Source organism: Pelophylax lessonae, assembly GCF_965119305.1.
Source record: "Pelophylax lessonae genome assembly, chromosome: 2".
Lineage (NCBI taxonomy): Eukaryota > Metazoa > Chordata > Amphibia > Anura > Ranidae > Pelophylax > Pelophylax lessonae.
Genome location: NC_138769.1, coordinates 387,102,512 through 387,117,505, shown reverse-complemented (window position 1 = coordinate 387,117,505; position 14,994 = coordinate 387,102,512). Strand labels below are relative to the sequence as shown.

At 45.5% G+C, this 14,994-nt stretch overlaps 1 protein-coding gene across 2 annotated transcripts in view; it reads right to left on the bottom strand.

Moving 5' to 3' along the window:
- The window catches only part of REPS2 (RALBP1 associated Eps domain containing 2), a 281,085-nt gene that overhangs the window by 135,782 nt on the left and 130,309 nt on the right, over positions 1–14,994 (bottom strand). The window contains exons 6-7 of one of the 2 annotated variants that reach the window (XM_082248503.1): positions 13,675–13,813; positions 10,721–10,784 (exon numbers count right to left, since the gene is read on the bottom strand). In XM_082248503.1, the coding sequence (XP_082104629.1) occupies positions 10,721–10,784; positions 13,675–13,813 (203 nt within the window). Of the gene's footprint in view, positions 1–10,720; positions 10,785–13,674; positions 13,817–14,994 lie in introns of both variants that reach the window. The other variant, XM_082248502.1, reaches the window with a different exon arrangement.

Genomic DNA, 14,994 nt, shown 5'->3' with positions numbered 1-14,994 from the left:
CCTCCACTCGTGGAAAGGCTGGGCAAAGTGGTAGCAAGGTGGCGACCGGCCGGCCAGCAGTGAGTCCATCTTCCCACGCCTCCTATGCTGTGGAATCTCCCCCCTCCATTGAACTGAATTATAAATGTCTATCTAGATCAGGGGTGGGGAACCTACGGCCCATCATCTGGTCCGGCCCCCCGTGCCGCTGAGTGTGTCTCTCAGCTTAGCTGTCAGAACGGAGCCGATGTTTCCTGTATAGTTCCGGCTCCGTTCTGACAGTCTGAGTGAGTCACAGGTGAAGTGATATCAAATGCACTCCGCATGTGACCAATACAGGAAGCATCACCTCTTCCTCCAGCGCGGCGCCCCTTCTAGCCATTTCCCACCAGCAGTACCCACAGCAGTACCAGCCAGAGACAACAGTAGCCCCAGCAGTACCAGCCAGAGCCAGCAGTAGCCCCAGAAGTACCAGCCAGAGCCAGCAGTACCCCCAGCACAGTACCAGACTGAGCCAGCAGTACCCACAGTGGCAGTACCAGCCAACAGTACCCACAGTGGCAGTACCAGCCAGCAGTACCACCCTGAGCCAGCAGTACCCACAGCAGTACCAACCTGAACTAGCAGTACCAGCCAGTAGTCCCCCCAGCAGTACCAGCCAACTGTACCCACAGCAGTACCAGCCAGCAGTACCTACAGCACAGTACCAGCCTGAGCAAGCAGTACCCACCTGAGAACCAGCCAGCAAAACCCACAACAGTACCAGTGAGCAGTACAAGCCAGCAGTCCCCCAGCAGTACCAGCCAGCTGTACCCACAGCAGTACCAGCCAGCAGTACCTACAGCACAGTACTAGCCAGCAGTACCAGTCTGAGCCAGCAGTACCCACAGCAGTACCAGCCAGCAGAACCCACAGCAGTATCAGCCTGAGCCAGCAGTACCAATCAGCAGTACCCACAGCAGTACTAGCCAGTAGTACCAGCCTGAGCCAGCAGTACCCACAGCAGTACCAACCAGCAGTACCTACAGCACAGAACCATCCAGCAGTACCCACAGCAGTACTAGCCAGCAGTACCAGACTGAGCCAGCAGTACCAGCCTGATCCAGCAGTACCCACAGCAGTACCAGCCAGCAGTAATCACAGCACAGTACCAGCCAGCATTTCCCACCAGCAGTAACCACCAGCAGTACCAGCCAGCTGTACCCACCAACAGTACGAGCCAGCAGTACCAGCCTGCAGTACCGCCACCAGTACCAGCCTTCAGTACCCGCCACCAGTACCCACCAGCAGTTAATTTCAAAACTTACCACCTCAAAGAGTCGACTGCGCTCCAGACTGACCAACGCAAACCTGAAAAACCAGGTGAGAGTAGCAACATCATCAATACCAGCTAACATCACACACCTCACCAAAGAGAAGCAGTTCCAGCCATCATATTAGGGGTGAGTAAATTAAATGTTTTGACCAAATATAGCAGGCAAATTTTTAACCTCTTTATGACCGCTTGCCGCAGCTGTACTGCGGCAGGCAGCCGCTGCTGCGCAAATCACTGTACATGTACGGCAGTCACGAGCAGGAGGCTAGGGGGCGAGCCAATGCAGCGGGCAGGCGGCTCCGATAACCGTCTGACACCCGCGATCCTTCCCCGCTTGTTGTAAACACAGATGACCGTTCTTCTCCCTGGAATGATCGTAGAGCCCCTGTGATCCTTCTATATGGGATTACAGATCTCTATGGTCATTCCACAATCCACACCCCCCCCCCCAACAGTTAGAATCACTCCCCTAGGCTCACATTTAACCCCTTGATCACCCACAATGTTAGCCCCTTCCCTGCCAGTGTCATTATTACAGTAACAGTGCATATTTTTAGCACGGATTACTGTAGTAATGTCACTGGTTCCCCCAAAAGTGTCAAAAATGTCAGTTAGGGCTTCAATCTGTCAATCTATCGCAGTCCCGCAAAAAATCGCCGATCGCCGCCATTACTAGTTAAAAAAAAAAAAAACACAATAAAAATGACATAAATCTTTCCCGTAGTTAGTAGACGCAATAACTTTTGCGCATACCAATTAAAATACGCTTATTGTGATTTTTTTTACCAAAAATATGTAGCAGAAAACAAACTGGCCTAAAATGTTTTTACATTTTTGTTTTTGGGAATGTTATGTAGCAGAATGTGAAAAATATTGATTTTTTTTTTTCAAAATTGTCGCTCTTTTTTTGTGTTTAGATCAAATACCACCAAAAGAAAGCTCTATTTGTGAAAAAAAAGGACCCAAATTTTGTTTGGGTACAGCGTCGCACGACCGCACAATTGTCAGTTAAAGTCACGCAGTGCGAAGTTGAAAAAAGTGGCCTGGTCATTAAGGGGGCAAATCCTTCCGGTCTTAAAGTGGTTAAGTTGATCATTTTGTACGACACCCAAATGATGTTATAAATATCCAAATGGCCCTTGGCAGAAAAAAGTTCCCCACCCCTGATCTAAATGGTACATAACACCAGTAATAGCACATAAGTACCAACCAGAAAAAACGGACCGATGTTGGAGAGGCTGTGGGGATAAGGGGACGATGTTACACATTTTGTGGGACTGTCCCAAGATCTGGAATTACTGGTCGAAAGTTCAACAAATTACTATGGAGAATACAGGAGTAGATGTCTCAGATGATACCATTAAAACAATATAAATTCACATTGGTTCCAATTTTATTGAATTCAGCTAAAGGAATTATCCAGAAAAAACGGTTAGAAGAGCCCTATCCTGAAGGAATGGTGTAATAGAGTAGACCATATCTATAATATGGGGTAGTAGGGAAGAGGAACAACCAAATCATTTGTTGGAAAAATGGGGAAAATGGGAAGACTTTAAAAAATCCAGTGAATATCTTGAAATTTTGATAGTGGACTTATAATAGAATTTAAAACATTGTTAAGGTTCAAGAATAGATAGAGAATAACATTAAATTTGGAAATTGATTGTTGAGTTGGGGGGGATAGAGGCAGAAGAGGAAAGTCGGGAGGAAGGCTTAAGGGTCTAATTTGTACTGGCAATAATATGTGAGATGTTTGTTTTTCTCTTCTCTTTTTATTGTTAACAGCCGTTTAAAAATAATAAAATATATAAAAAAATAAAAATAAAATATGTATTAAAAAAAAAAGTTATTTATGTATCCCATCATATGCATTTGAAATTGATAGTAATTTATTTAGTCATACAATACAAATTAATTTACAATTATTGCGGCTTCACAAACTTTATGGTACACTTACTACTATAATACACATTCTTGTCATGATATGCATATTTTAGGTAAGGTAATGTTAGGTCAAATTATTATATAGGAGTGATTATCTTATAGTATTTTTTATATTTGTTTATACTTTATTAACTTTTATTTATTTGAATTTATATTATTTTTTTTTTATTTTATTCATTTTGGGTTTTGATTTACATAGTGTAAATTCTACTGGCCAGGGCAATAACTTCACAGCATGAAGCAGATATCCTACAGAATGACCTGGACAAAATAACGGAGTGGGCAACGACATGGAAAAACGGAATTTTTGTAAAATCTTACCTGTAAAATTCCTTTCTCTGAGTCCTCCGACAGTCGCCGCCTCTTCATATTCGTCACAATGGGGTAATTGACCTTTCTCCGTAGGAGTAGCTAGGCAACAGAATATGTCAATATTAAAGCTTTTAACATATCCCACCCCCAGGGGATGGTCCCCTCAGTCAATACCCTCCTGCTTCCTGTTCCATACCTCAGTTTCAGTAGAATAGCAGTAGAGTACATAAACAAACCCCAAAAGAGGGGCGGGGGCGGCGACTGTCGGAGGACTCAGAGAAAGGAATTTTACAGGTAAGATTTTACAAAAATTCCGTTTTCTCTTACGTCCTCCGACAGTCGCCGCCTCTTCATATTCGTCACAATGGGGACGTCCCAAAGCAGTGCAAACATGAGGGGTGGGAAACGCAGCCGCGCCTAAGGCAACGCAGTCTCCACATCAGAGAAAGTAACCTTACCAAAGGAAGGAAACCAGCTGGGCAGCATGAAAAAAACTTTGCTCAACAGGAGCAACAACCCAGGAAGAACAAATAACCTAGGGATAAGAACATCCCAAAAAGCCAAGGGCCCAAAAACAAGGGACCTTAAGGTACTGCCGCACTAAGAACCTTGCGACCAAAGGAAGCATCCGCCGATGCCTGAACATCCACTTTGTAAAACTTTGAAAAGGTGTGAACGGACGACCAAGTCGCCGCCTTACACACCTGGGCCACAGAAGCCCGATGATGACAGGCCCAAGACGTACTCAGAGATCTAGTAGAGTGCGCCTTCACAGGCATAGGAGGAACTTTCCCCTTCAAAGCATATGCCTGCTCAATGGTCTGTCTGATCCATTTGGCGATGGTAGAAGCCGACGCCGCCATGCCCTTCCGAGGTCCCTCAGGAAGGACAAAGAGAGAATCCGTCTTGCGGAAGGATTTTGTCGAATTCAGGTAAACCCTGATCGCCCTAACAACATCCAAAGAATGTAAGGCCACCTCCTTCGGATGCTTAGGCTCCGCGCAAAGCGAAGGCAAGACAATGTCCTCATTGAGGTGAAATTCCGAAATCCTTTTCGGAAGAAAAGAAGGATTAGGTCGCAAGACCACCTTATCCAAGTTGAGTACCAGATACGGAGATCTGCAGGACAAAGCCGCCAGCTCCGAAACTCTGCGAGCTGAAGTGATCGCCACCAAAAAAGCGACCTTCTTGGACAACAGAGGCAACAAGATCTCCCTGATTTTTTCAAAAGGAGCATGTTGTAACACGGACAGAACAAGGTTCAAGTCCCATGGAGGCAAAGGCTCCCTCCTAGGAGGGACCAGGTGTCGCACCTCTTGAACAAAGGTGCCAACCTGAGAATTTGACGCCACAGGGCGTTGAAAAAGAACGGCCAGAGCAGAAATCTGACCCTTAATCGTGGCCAACGCCAAACGCTGGTCCACTCCCGTTTGAAGAATAGCCAACACTCTCGAAAACCGAGTATGAGCAAGGGGAATACCCCCCTGGACTCACACCAGGCAAAATAGGCCTTCCAAGTACGGTAGTATATTTTCCCCGAAGAGGCCTTTCTAGCATTGATCAAAGTATGAACGACCTCCGGAGAGAGACCCCTATCCTTCAGGACCTCGGTCTCAACAGCCAGGCCGTCAAAGCCAGCGACTGTAAAGCAGGATGGAATATCGGTCCTTGAGACAGAAGATCTTCCCGAAGAGGCAGACGCCATGGAGCGTCGACCGCCAGATTCACAAGGTCTGCGTACCAAGACCGGCGAGGCCAGTCTGGCGCCACCAGAATCACCGTTTTTGGTTCCGAGGACAACCTGCGAAGGAACCGGGACAGCAACTGAATTGGTGGGAATGCATACACCAGCCGATACTGATGCCACTGAGCCACTAACGAGTCTGACGCGTCTGCCCGAGGATCGCGCGTCCTTGCCACGAACCTTCCCACCTTGTTGTTCAGACGAGACACGAACAGGTCCACATCCGGAAGACCCCACTTCGCGCACAACATCTGGAAGACCTCCGGGTGGAGCGACCATTCCCCCTGGTCCAGAGTCTGGCGGCTCAGATAATCCGCCTGTCAGTTGTCCACCCCTGGAATGTGAACTGCCGTTATCGCCGGGACGTGCGTCTCGGCCCAAGACAGAAGGTCGGCCACTTCCCGAGCCGCTCGAGCACTCCTGGTGCCCCCTTGGTGGTTGATGTAGGCCACCGCTGTGGCATTGTCCGTCTGAACCCGAACCGGACAGCCCTGAAGCTTGTCCGTCCAGCGTTGAAGGCAAAGATTTATCGCCCGCAACTCCAGAATGTTGATCGGAAGGGAAGATTCCTCCTCCGACCAAGTTCCCTGGGCGGATAGAACGCCCAGAACACCACCCCAGCCCGACAGGCTGGCATCCGTGGTGATCATCGTCCACGAAAGCGGACGAAAGGACTTGCCCCCCGACACCGCCGGGGACTGCAGCCACCACAGAAGATTGCTTCTCGTGCGAGGACTCAACGATATCTGAAGATCCAGAGATTGTGGTCGCCCGTCCCACCTGGACAGGATCTCCGCCTGGAGATCCCTCGTGTGAAACTGGGCGAATGGAATCGCCTCGAAAGCCGAGACCATCAAACCTAAAACACCTCATGCCCGTCCGAAGGGATGAGCACGGAATTTCCCGAAGGGATCTGACTTCGTCCTGAAGCGTTTTGAGCTTGTCTTCCAGTAGGAAGACTCTTGCCTGAACTGAATCCAGAATCATACCCAGATAGGGAAGACGAACCGACGGGCACAGCGTCGATTTTGGAAAGTTTATCGTCCAACCAAACTCCTGCAGAGTTTGCATCGTGACGGACAGGTCCTTCACCAGACCCTGACTGGTCGCAGACCGAACCAGAATGTCGTCCAGATACCCCCAGGATTGAGATACCCTCGGCTCTCAGTAAGGACAGAACCGGTGCAAGCACCTTGGTGAAAACCCGCGGAGCCGAAGCGAGACCGAAGGGTAACACCACGAATTGATAATGATCCTCCGCAATGGCAAAACGAAGGTACCTTTGGTGACCCTCGAAAATGGGGATGTGTAGGTACGCATCCTTCAAGTCGATGGAGGCCATGAATTTTCCTGGAACTAGAGCAGCCACCACCGAGCGCAGGGATTCCATGCGGAACTTGCGAACCCGCACAAAGCGGTTCAGAGCTTTCAAGTCCAGAATTGGATGTACCTTGCCCTCCTTTCTGGGCACAGTGAAAAGATTTGAATAAAACCCCCGAAATCTGTCCCGATGAGGCACCGGAACCACCACTCCCTGAGCCCGCAGGTGCAGATCCCGCAAACGCTCCGGAGACAGTTGAAGGTTTGAGGGAAAAAACCTGTTCGCCGGCCGACACAGGAACTCGATCTTGTACCCGGATCGAACGATCTCCTGAACCCACCTGTCCCGAACGCGGGCCAGCCAGGGTTGAAGAAAACCGAGCAAACGTCCCCCCACCCCAGAACTGGGTGAGGGCGTCCCTTCAGGCCGCGTTGTTATGGGCAGCGGAACCGGACTGGCCGGACTTCTGCTTACCTGCCTACGGTTTCTTTTGGGAGCCTTGACCCTTGAAGGGTTTGCCCTTATAGTGCGACCGAAAGGCACGAAAGGACCCCTGAGGGGGCCTAAATGAAGCGTGCTTCTTACCTTGAGCGCCCTTAGCCTTGTGAGATTGGGGCAAGAGCGTGCTCCCAGGACACGCCTGAGTACTTGCGTCCAATCCGCGACAGCCTGAGCTGCCATAAGGGAAGCAAAAATAGCTTTTAGCATGGAACCAGTAACCGAGTAAGTATGATGGGCCAGAGACTCCAGTCTCCTGTCCGTAGGGTCCCGGAACACCGGGGTATCCTCTGCCGGAATCGCAGTAGATTTATTCAAAACTGCCACCGCGTGATCCACCGGAGGCGGCACACACCAACGTTCATCAGTGGCGGGTGTGAAGGGATAACGCAGCTTGAACCTACTCGGCACAGCAAAAGGTTTCTTTAGATTGCGCCATTGTTCACTAACAGCGCGCTGAAAATCCTCAGTACAAGGAAAAACCTGCGATGTTTTGCACCTCCGCTGTGTCCCATAAGAAGCCAGAACGGCAGGTGGACACGGTTCATCCTGCAAATGCAGCGTTTGTTTGATAGAAGCAACCAATTCATCCATGATTGCAAGCTCTTCAGACGAGCCAGGGGGAGAATCATCAACCCCCTCAACCTCTGCATCCCCCTCCGACCCTGCAAAGTCCAGGGACGAACGGGACCCCGATAAGGGGACCCCAGCCATAGCAGCCCCATCACCTTCGCCCTCTGAATCAGAGGATCAGATTCCTTCTGAATGGCGTGGGGAACCTGCACAAGCGATCAAGCCACTGCACATGTGACAGGGAGAGTCGCAGCCAAGTCGCAGTAGAACTGCGGTGCGAAACCGCATGGCGTCCAGTGAGGTAGCCACCTCACCACAGCATCCCTGCAGCGAACAGGGATGGGTCGTTCACCAATGCCAGGAAAAAATACCTGACTGAACGCTCGATGGCAGGCTGGGAAGCCACTGGCCCACAACCTGCGACCAGGGGGGCCAGCCCGAGACCCAGCCCACATGATCCTCTTCATCAGAAGAAATAAGTAATGCTGACAAAAGTAACAGCTAAGTAAAGAGAGAGAAAAAAACTCAAACAAAATCAAAAAGAAGATAAAGGCTGAGACAAAATGCCCCAGCACAGAAACAGCCAGCTAACTCCTAACAGCTAGTCAATGAAACTGAGGTATGGAACAGGAAGCAGGAGGGTATTGACTGAGGGGACCACCCCCTGGGGGAGGGATATGTTAAAAGCTTTAATATTGACATATTCTGTTGCCTAGCTACTCCTACGGAGAAAGGTCAATTACCCCATTGTGACGAATATGAAGAGGCTGCGACTGTCGGAGGACGTAAGAGAAATGAGGTTTAATGTGGAGAAGTGTAAGGTTTTGCACTTTGGGACTAAAAACATAAAATCACAATACACGTTAGGAGGGGAACCCTTGGGGGAATCAAAAATGGAGAAAGATCTGGGAGTCTTGGTTGATGATAGATTAGGCAATAGCATGCAATGTCAAGCGGCAGCTGCCAAAGCCAGCAGAATATTAGCATGCATAAAGAAGGGGATGTCTGCCAGAGATAAGTCTATAATCCTTCCACTTTATAAAACTCTGGTCTGACCGCATCTGGAGTATTCTGTCCAGTTCTGGTCACCAGTCCTCAGGAGGGATGTGTTGGAGCTGGAGAGAGTCCAGAGAAAAGCAACTAAACTGATTAGGGGATTGGAGGACCTTAATTATGAAGAGCGTCTGCAATCGCTTGATTTATTCTCCCTGGAGAAGAGACGCATGAGGGGGGACATGATAGCAATTTACAAATATCTCAATGGGGATCTCAGCTTAGAAAAAAAGCTGTTCAGTCGAAGGGATTGCACGAGGACTCGAGGGCATACAATGCGATTAGAGGAGAAGCGTTTTAACCTCAGGCAACGTGGGGGGTTCTTTACTGTGAGGGCTACAAGATTGTGGAATTCTCTACCACAAGAGGTGGTTTCTGCGGGAAGTATGGTGGCTTTCAAAAGACTCTTAGACGTACATCTCAAGGATCAGAACATTCAGGGCTATGTGAGATGATTGCAGCCACACACACCTACACAGGTTGAACTGGATGGACTATTGTCTTTATTCAACCTCATCTACTATGTAACTATGTATGTACTGTTTGTACGTTTTGGATGAAGTTTTATAGATATTGTAATAATGCTGTTTTTTGTAGTACTCCTACAGCACAGCCCAAATTTTCCCTCTCCTTTTTTTCTCCTTTATCCTTTCCACAATTATATTTTAAGATGTCATTGCCATTTTACATATATACAATTGCCCATCTTTTAAATGCATTATGCTGGCTGGTCCTTGTTGTCATCCTGTGTAGACCGTCAGCAGTCTTATGCAGCGCGCCTCTCTCTCCCTCTCCCTAAATGTACTATAAACCTGGATACCCTTCAGACTGGCTTGACAAAGGGGCCGCAACCCTCCAAACAAGTTGCAACCTGTTGCCATTTAAACCCTCTGACAGTGATTCCTGTGAAGTGCAGAGAGAGTGGATGTACATGCCGCCGGCTGTCATTAACTTTGACGGGTTCAGCACGCGACCCTGTGGCTTGGTGATCCTCCATTGTCGTTTCACGATCTTCCCTGGTCATGCTGACTTCCACATCTCTCTGCACAGTGGACTACACACAGTTTTTTTTTTAACTTGTGATGCGTGCTTTGATAAAATTACAATACTTTTGCTAATTTCTGCACCTTCACTACTTTGTTTTTATTACAAAAAAATTAAAGCAGCGTTCCAGCTGGGGAAAAAAAAAATTGAATGTCTGCAGCTACAAATACTGTAGCTGCTGACTTTTAATATATAGACACTTACCTGTCCAGAGAGCCCACGAAGTCAGCACCCCAGCCGATTTTCGGATCGGTTGCCATGTGCTGCTGCAGGAATTCGTTCTAAGGGAAACCGGCAGTGAAGCCTTACGGCTTCACAGCTGGTTCCTTACTGCGTATGTGCAAAGCGTGCTGCACATTCTAATTGGCTCAGCAGCGAGGGAAGGAGGAGGGGCCAAACTTCCGAGGTGCAGAACCGCGTGGCTGTCTCCCGGAAGTGAGAAAGGGCACCTGTCAAAAACAGGTACCCATTCCCTATTCCCCCCTGAAAGGTGCCAAATGTGGCACCAGAGGGGGGGAGGAAGCAGATGAGCAGAAGCCAGTAGAAGAAATGGCGAAAAAGTATTTTTAAAACCGCTATATCCCGTAATCCTACGCATTGGGAAATTTAATTTCAAAAGCCATACTCTGATTCCTTTTAACTGCAGTTTAGCACTGTTAAAAAAAGAAGACAATTACAATGTCCTGTGAAAAAAAATAGATGTTTATGTCAATATCTTATTATTGTTTGTTTTCTACACACAGGATTCAGCTTGTATAAAAGTAGTGTGCACCGCAAGCTGCAAACTGGAGTTAAAGCTTGTGTTTATAGCTTCAAGAAAGCTGCTTGAAGCTTGCCAAAAGCTTTGTAAATGCTTTAAAAGCCTGCTGTATGCACTTACTGATATATTGTAAGCAATTCCATTTTCTTTCATAATACATTACAGGGTTTTACTTACCAAACATGTGAAAGTTCTGGGATGGGAAGCTTGGACTTGGTGAAGAAATGTTTTGCCACTGAACCTGTGTGGAAAAAAAACACTGTTTATGATTTAGGCTAGGTTAACACCTTTGCATTTTTTGGTGCATTTTGCAGAACTGGATTACAGTCCATTTAACATGGTTTCCTACGAATTTAGTTCACATCCGTGCGTTTTGCAGTGCTGCTTTTTTGGATAGGGTCAGGGACTTTATTTCCCACAGCAGACTGCATTTTGTGTGTAATAGACTTCAAAGGAGTCGCACCAAAATGCAAGTGTTGTGTTTTTGATGCGTTTTGTTTTTTTTTTTCTCTTTAACACACTGTGTATAGCAAGTTGCTAAGAAGTGGGCCAGGAAGACGGCCACTTCCGTCCTTATCAACCGATGAGTCATTAGCGGTTAGCGGGCTTCCCCACTGACGGTTGAATGTAAAAAAAGGAAAAAAAAAAATTGCCAGCAATAAAAAAATTGTCAAAAAAAGCAATGTGCCCCCCCCCCAAATCCATATCAGACCCAGTCTGGAACCGATCTTAAGGATCCCAGCATGCATTCCGGCGGGTCAGGAAAGGGAGGGGACAAGTGAGCACCCCCCTCCTGACCCATACCAGGCTATTTGCCCTCAGCATTAAGAGGGGGGATGCATTGGGGCGGGGGGGGGGCACCACAAAGTGCCTGAAAACTGCATAGATGTGAACCTAGGCTTACAAATAAATATATGTTGTATGTATACACAGTACAGTATATTCTGTATCTCAGATTTAAAACAATCGTCTAAGTACACAAGACTTTAAAATTACCCTGACAAATACAAGCTATGCTCCCAAATAAATCATTGCTTGTGAGGATTATGCCAGTTCTGGCCCCCTTTTTGACAGTGGTAGTTGAAGTAATTTAATTTTGCACATGGGCCTTGTACAGCTTCTTGAAAGACTTGCGTTTACGTGAGGCATAAAAAAAGAAAAAGTGGAGGTTTGAAGGTATCATGTGCCCATTGCTTTCCTTATTGGCCAAGGTTCACAGTGGTTTCTAGCAGCCCAGTAAGTTGTTCAGAGACAGGCTGATATTTCATTAATATCTCGTATTCACAGCAAAATTATACCACCATCAATGTTGCTATGCTTTATTTTGCTGAGAAATCACTGTAAAAAACACCCCCTAGCATTTCTGGCTGTGTCCATCTTTAGTAAGGACAGATGATTTATGTAGCATTTTATGTAGATTTATGTGTACTTCCTGGAATCCATTTGACCTTAGCTCAGGCATGCAGCAGCAGGAGGGTGTGCTTAGCTGAGAAAACCTAGAAAAGCTAGCAGCATAAGGATTAAAAATAGTCAATGTTGATTGAGAGTGTTCCGCTTTAAACTGTACAAGAAAAAGAAAAACAATAAAAAGCTATAAATGTTCAAATTATTGCATTTGCCCAGTATACATAATGGAGGCACCTCAGCCAGGTTTTTACTGTGGTCTCAGCTAGTGGGATTCATTGTGTCTATCTGTCCTGATGACCATCATCACTGAGATAGAAAATGATGGGAATCGAAAATTGTAGTTGTCATCTGAAAAAGGTATGCAGAGGAAATCTTCCAGTAAGGAGAGCTGTACCAGTGGTAACTCTCTAAGAGAGCATCTTCCTCACTTTATATAAATTTCGTCTCGCTTCTTTTTTGTTTGACAGAAAGGGAAGGAAACCAGATAGCTTACTCTAATCAAAGCTATAAAATTTTTTTAGTAAAATATATTGTTTAAAACTACTAACAATGAGGTTTTACTTTCGCTTCAATGTAAAGCATACAATTTAACTTTTCGTGATATATAAATCATATACGTTTATTACTATTATTGCAAAGGTAGGAGTTAGGGTTAGCAGAAACATGTCAGCATTGATTCTGTGTATATGATGTAGCCTAATAAAGGATTATACTAAGGAGTTATCGAGTTGCTGGCTAAATTTCTGCTTTGGATGTATAAACAGGGAAGTGGGGATCCCCCGGCCTGAGCACAGAATCTCAGCAAGTATTTTTTAAAAGAGAAGTATGAGTTTGTTTTTTTCCCCATTTATACTTGCCTAGGTGAATGCAGTATCGGTCCAATGCCGCATCTGTCCCCCGATGCCTCTACACTGAAAACCGAGCGATAGAACACCGCCGATCGCTTGGTTCTGACAGCTCCCCGAGCAGAAAACTGCTGACTTTCACAACTCTGTGCTCTGCTCCCTCCTCGCTCACTGGAGCACTGAGATGTGGAGGGGTGGGGAGCGGCCAGCTCATTTTCAGTTTCTCGCTAAGAGCCTGAGCCAGGTGTAGGTTCAGGCACCCAGCCGATATCGACTCTGTGGTCATGATGACGCAGTGCCTGGACCAACATCTGTGACGTCAGCAGAGAGCGCGTTAAAGTTCGCTCTCTGCTGAAAATGGGTCACAAGAGTGCAGAACGAACTGCACTGCTGTGATCCATAGGAGATGTACAGCCAAATAAGCTTTGGCTGTACATCTCCTTTAGTTGTGTAGTTGAGCTTGTTGGGTATCTTCTGTTTATAGGAGTTAGTTACGGTTCTCATCTCCCTCTCTCTATAATATATGTATGTGTGTGTATATATATATATATATATTATATATATATATATATATATATATATATATATATATATATATAAAATGTAGCCCATTGTGATCCAGAAACCAGGCACCAAACAGCTTTACTGTGTGTTTTGCAAAGCACTTTCATTCCAGTGTCTTAACTTCCATTATAATAACGAATTCTTACACTTTAAAAGCAAATGGGATAGCTAAAAAAAAAATAAATAAATAACAGCTAGTGGTCCTCTACCATGCTGGAAACCTAGTCTTCATGTACTCAACCTTTCAACAACTCAGAACCTGTATTAGGGCATGACATAAAATTACAAAGTTTAGAAAAATGTTAATTAGTGTACCAGAAATGAAGGAATTGAGATCTGGTTGAAGTGTTATAAACTGGTTAGTATAATACTCTCGCTGCTCTTCCGTTATCCTCCAGGGGTCCTCAGAGTAACTATCAGAACTGTCCTCTGCTTCTCTTTCAGCTGTGAAGGACTGCTGTGTAGAAAAATAGGTCTGTCAGTAATCAATGCAGCATAAACTTCATGCTGTCTCAAGTGTTCATACAGTAACATTTTACATAATTTTCCTCTAACATATTTACTTCCAAACATTTTACCATGCACCATCTAAAATACACACTAGGTACTACATTTCAAACTTGAAAACTCAAAAGAAGTCACACACATGAAATGCCACTTAACTATCAAAGCGGGGAGATGATTGGGATGTGTTCGCTCATGTAGCATTCTTTCGTATTCAGGAATCAGAGATGAACGACTAAACACCATAGAGTTTGTAATAAAAATATTCCCACACAGCTCCAAGCAAAACTTATTTTATTAGGGCAAAACAGCAATTTTCACTAGCCAATACCCCAACAGCAAAGCATTCAAACTCCTATTTCCCTAATATAATTACAGTAAACAGAAATCTAGCTGATATAGTTTGCTGTACTTGGCATATCCATATTTCATTTTAGCATTGCTTTATTGAATAAGCCTATCATTTGCATTGGACAATGCTAGGTGCACAAATGGCGGTCTGTAACAAGAAACAGCAACAGCAATCAAGGAAAATTACATTCTCAGTGATTAAACAAGTAAACAACCCACCCCATGGAATATCCTGCAGTATTTATTCACGTGAGTACTTATTAGCAGTGTTTTTTTAATTAAAAAATATGTAACTTTGATTTTTGAAAGGTAATGGGCTCTCATTATACCTACCTGCATGGAGTTCCTATCACAAGTTCAGATTCCTCTACAATTCGTCATTTTGTTTCACATGTTTTACTATTTTTGGTATACCAGCTTAATTATGTTCTTTTAAATGTGTCATTAAAAAAAACTGCTTGTGTATACAGGAATAGCACTGTTAATTAAACAAAGTATTGTATAATTTCTAAGCATGTACAGGTCTGATTGGATGATATGATATAATACTGCATGTTAACAAAATTCTCTGCAGTGTCCAGGCACAGTACAGTGTTGAGGCGTTCAATGACATCCAGTTTTTATGCAGCTGATATTTGCTCCAGACACAATTATTTCAACAGAAAGCCCAGATGCTGCAAACATCGCTCTGTTGATTGCACAGAAATGAAAGCATGAATTTAAAAAGTAATTATTCTAATGTGATAGATTATTATGGTGGCTATGGTGGTTAAACTGGCT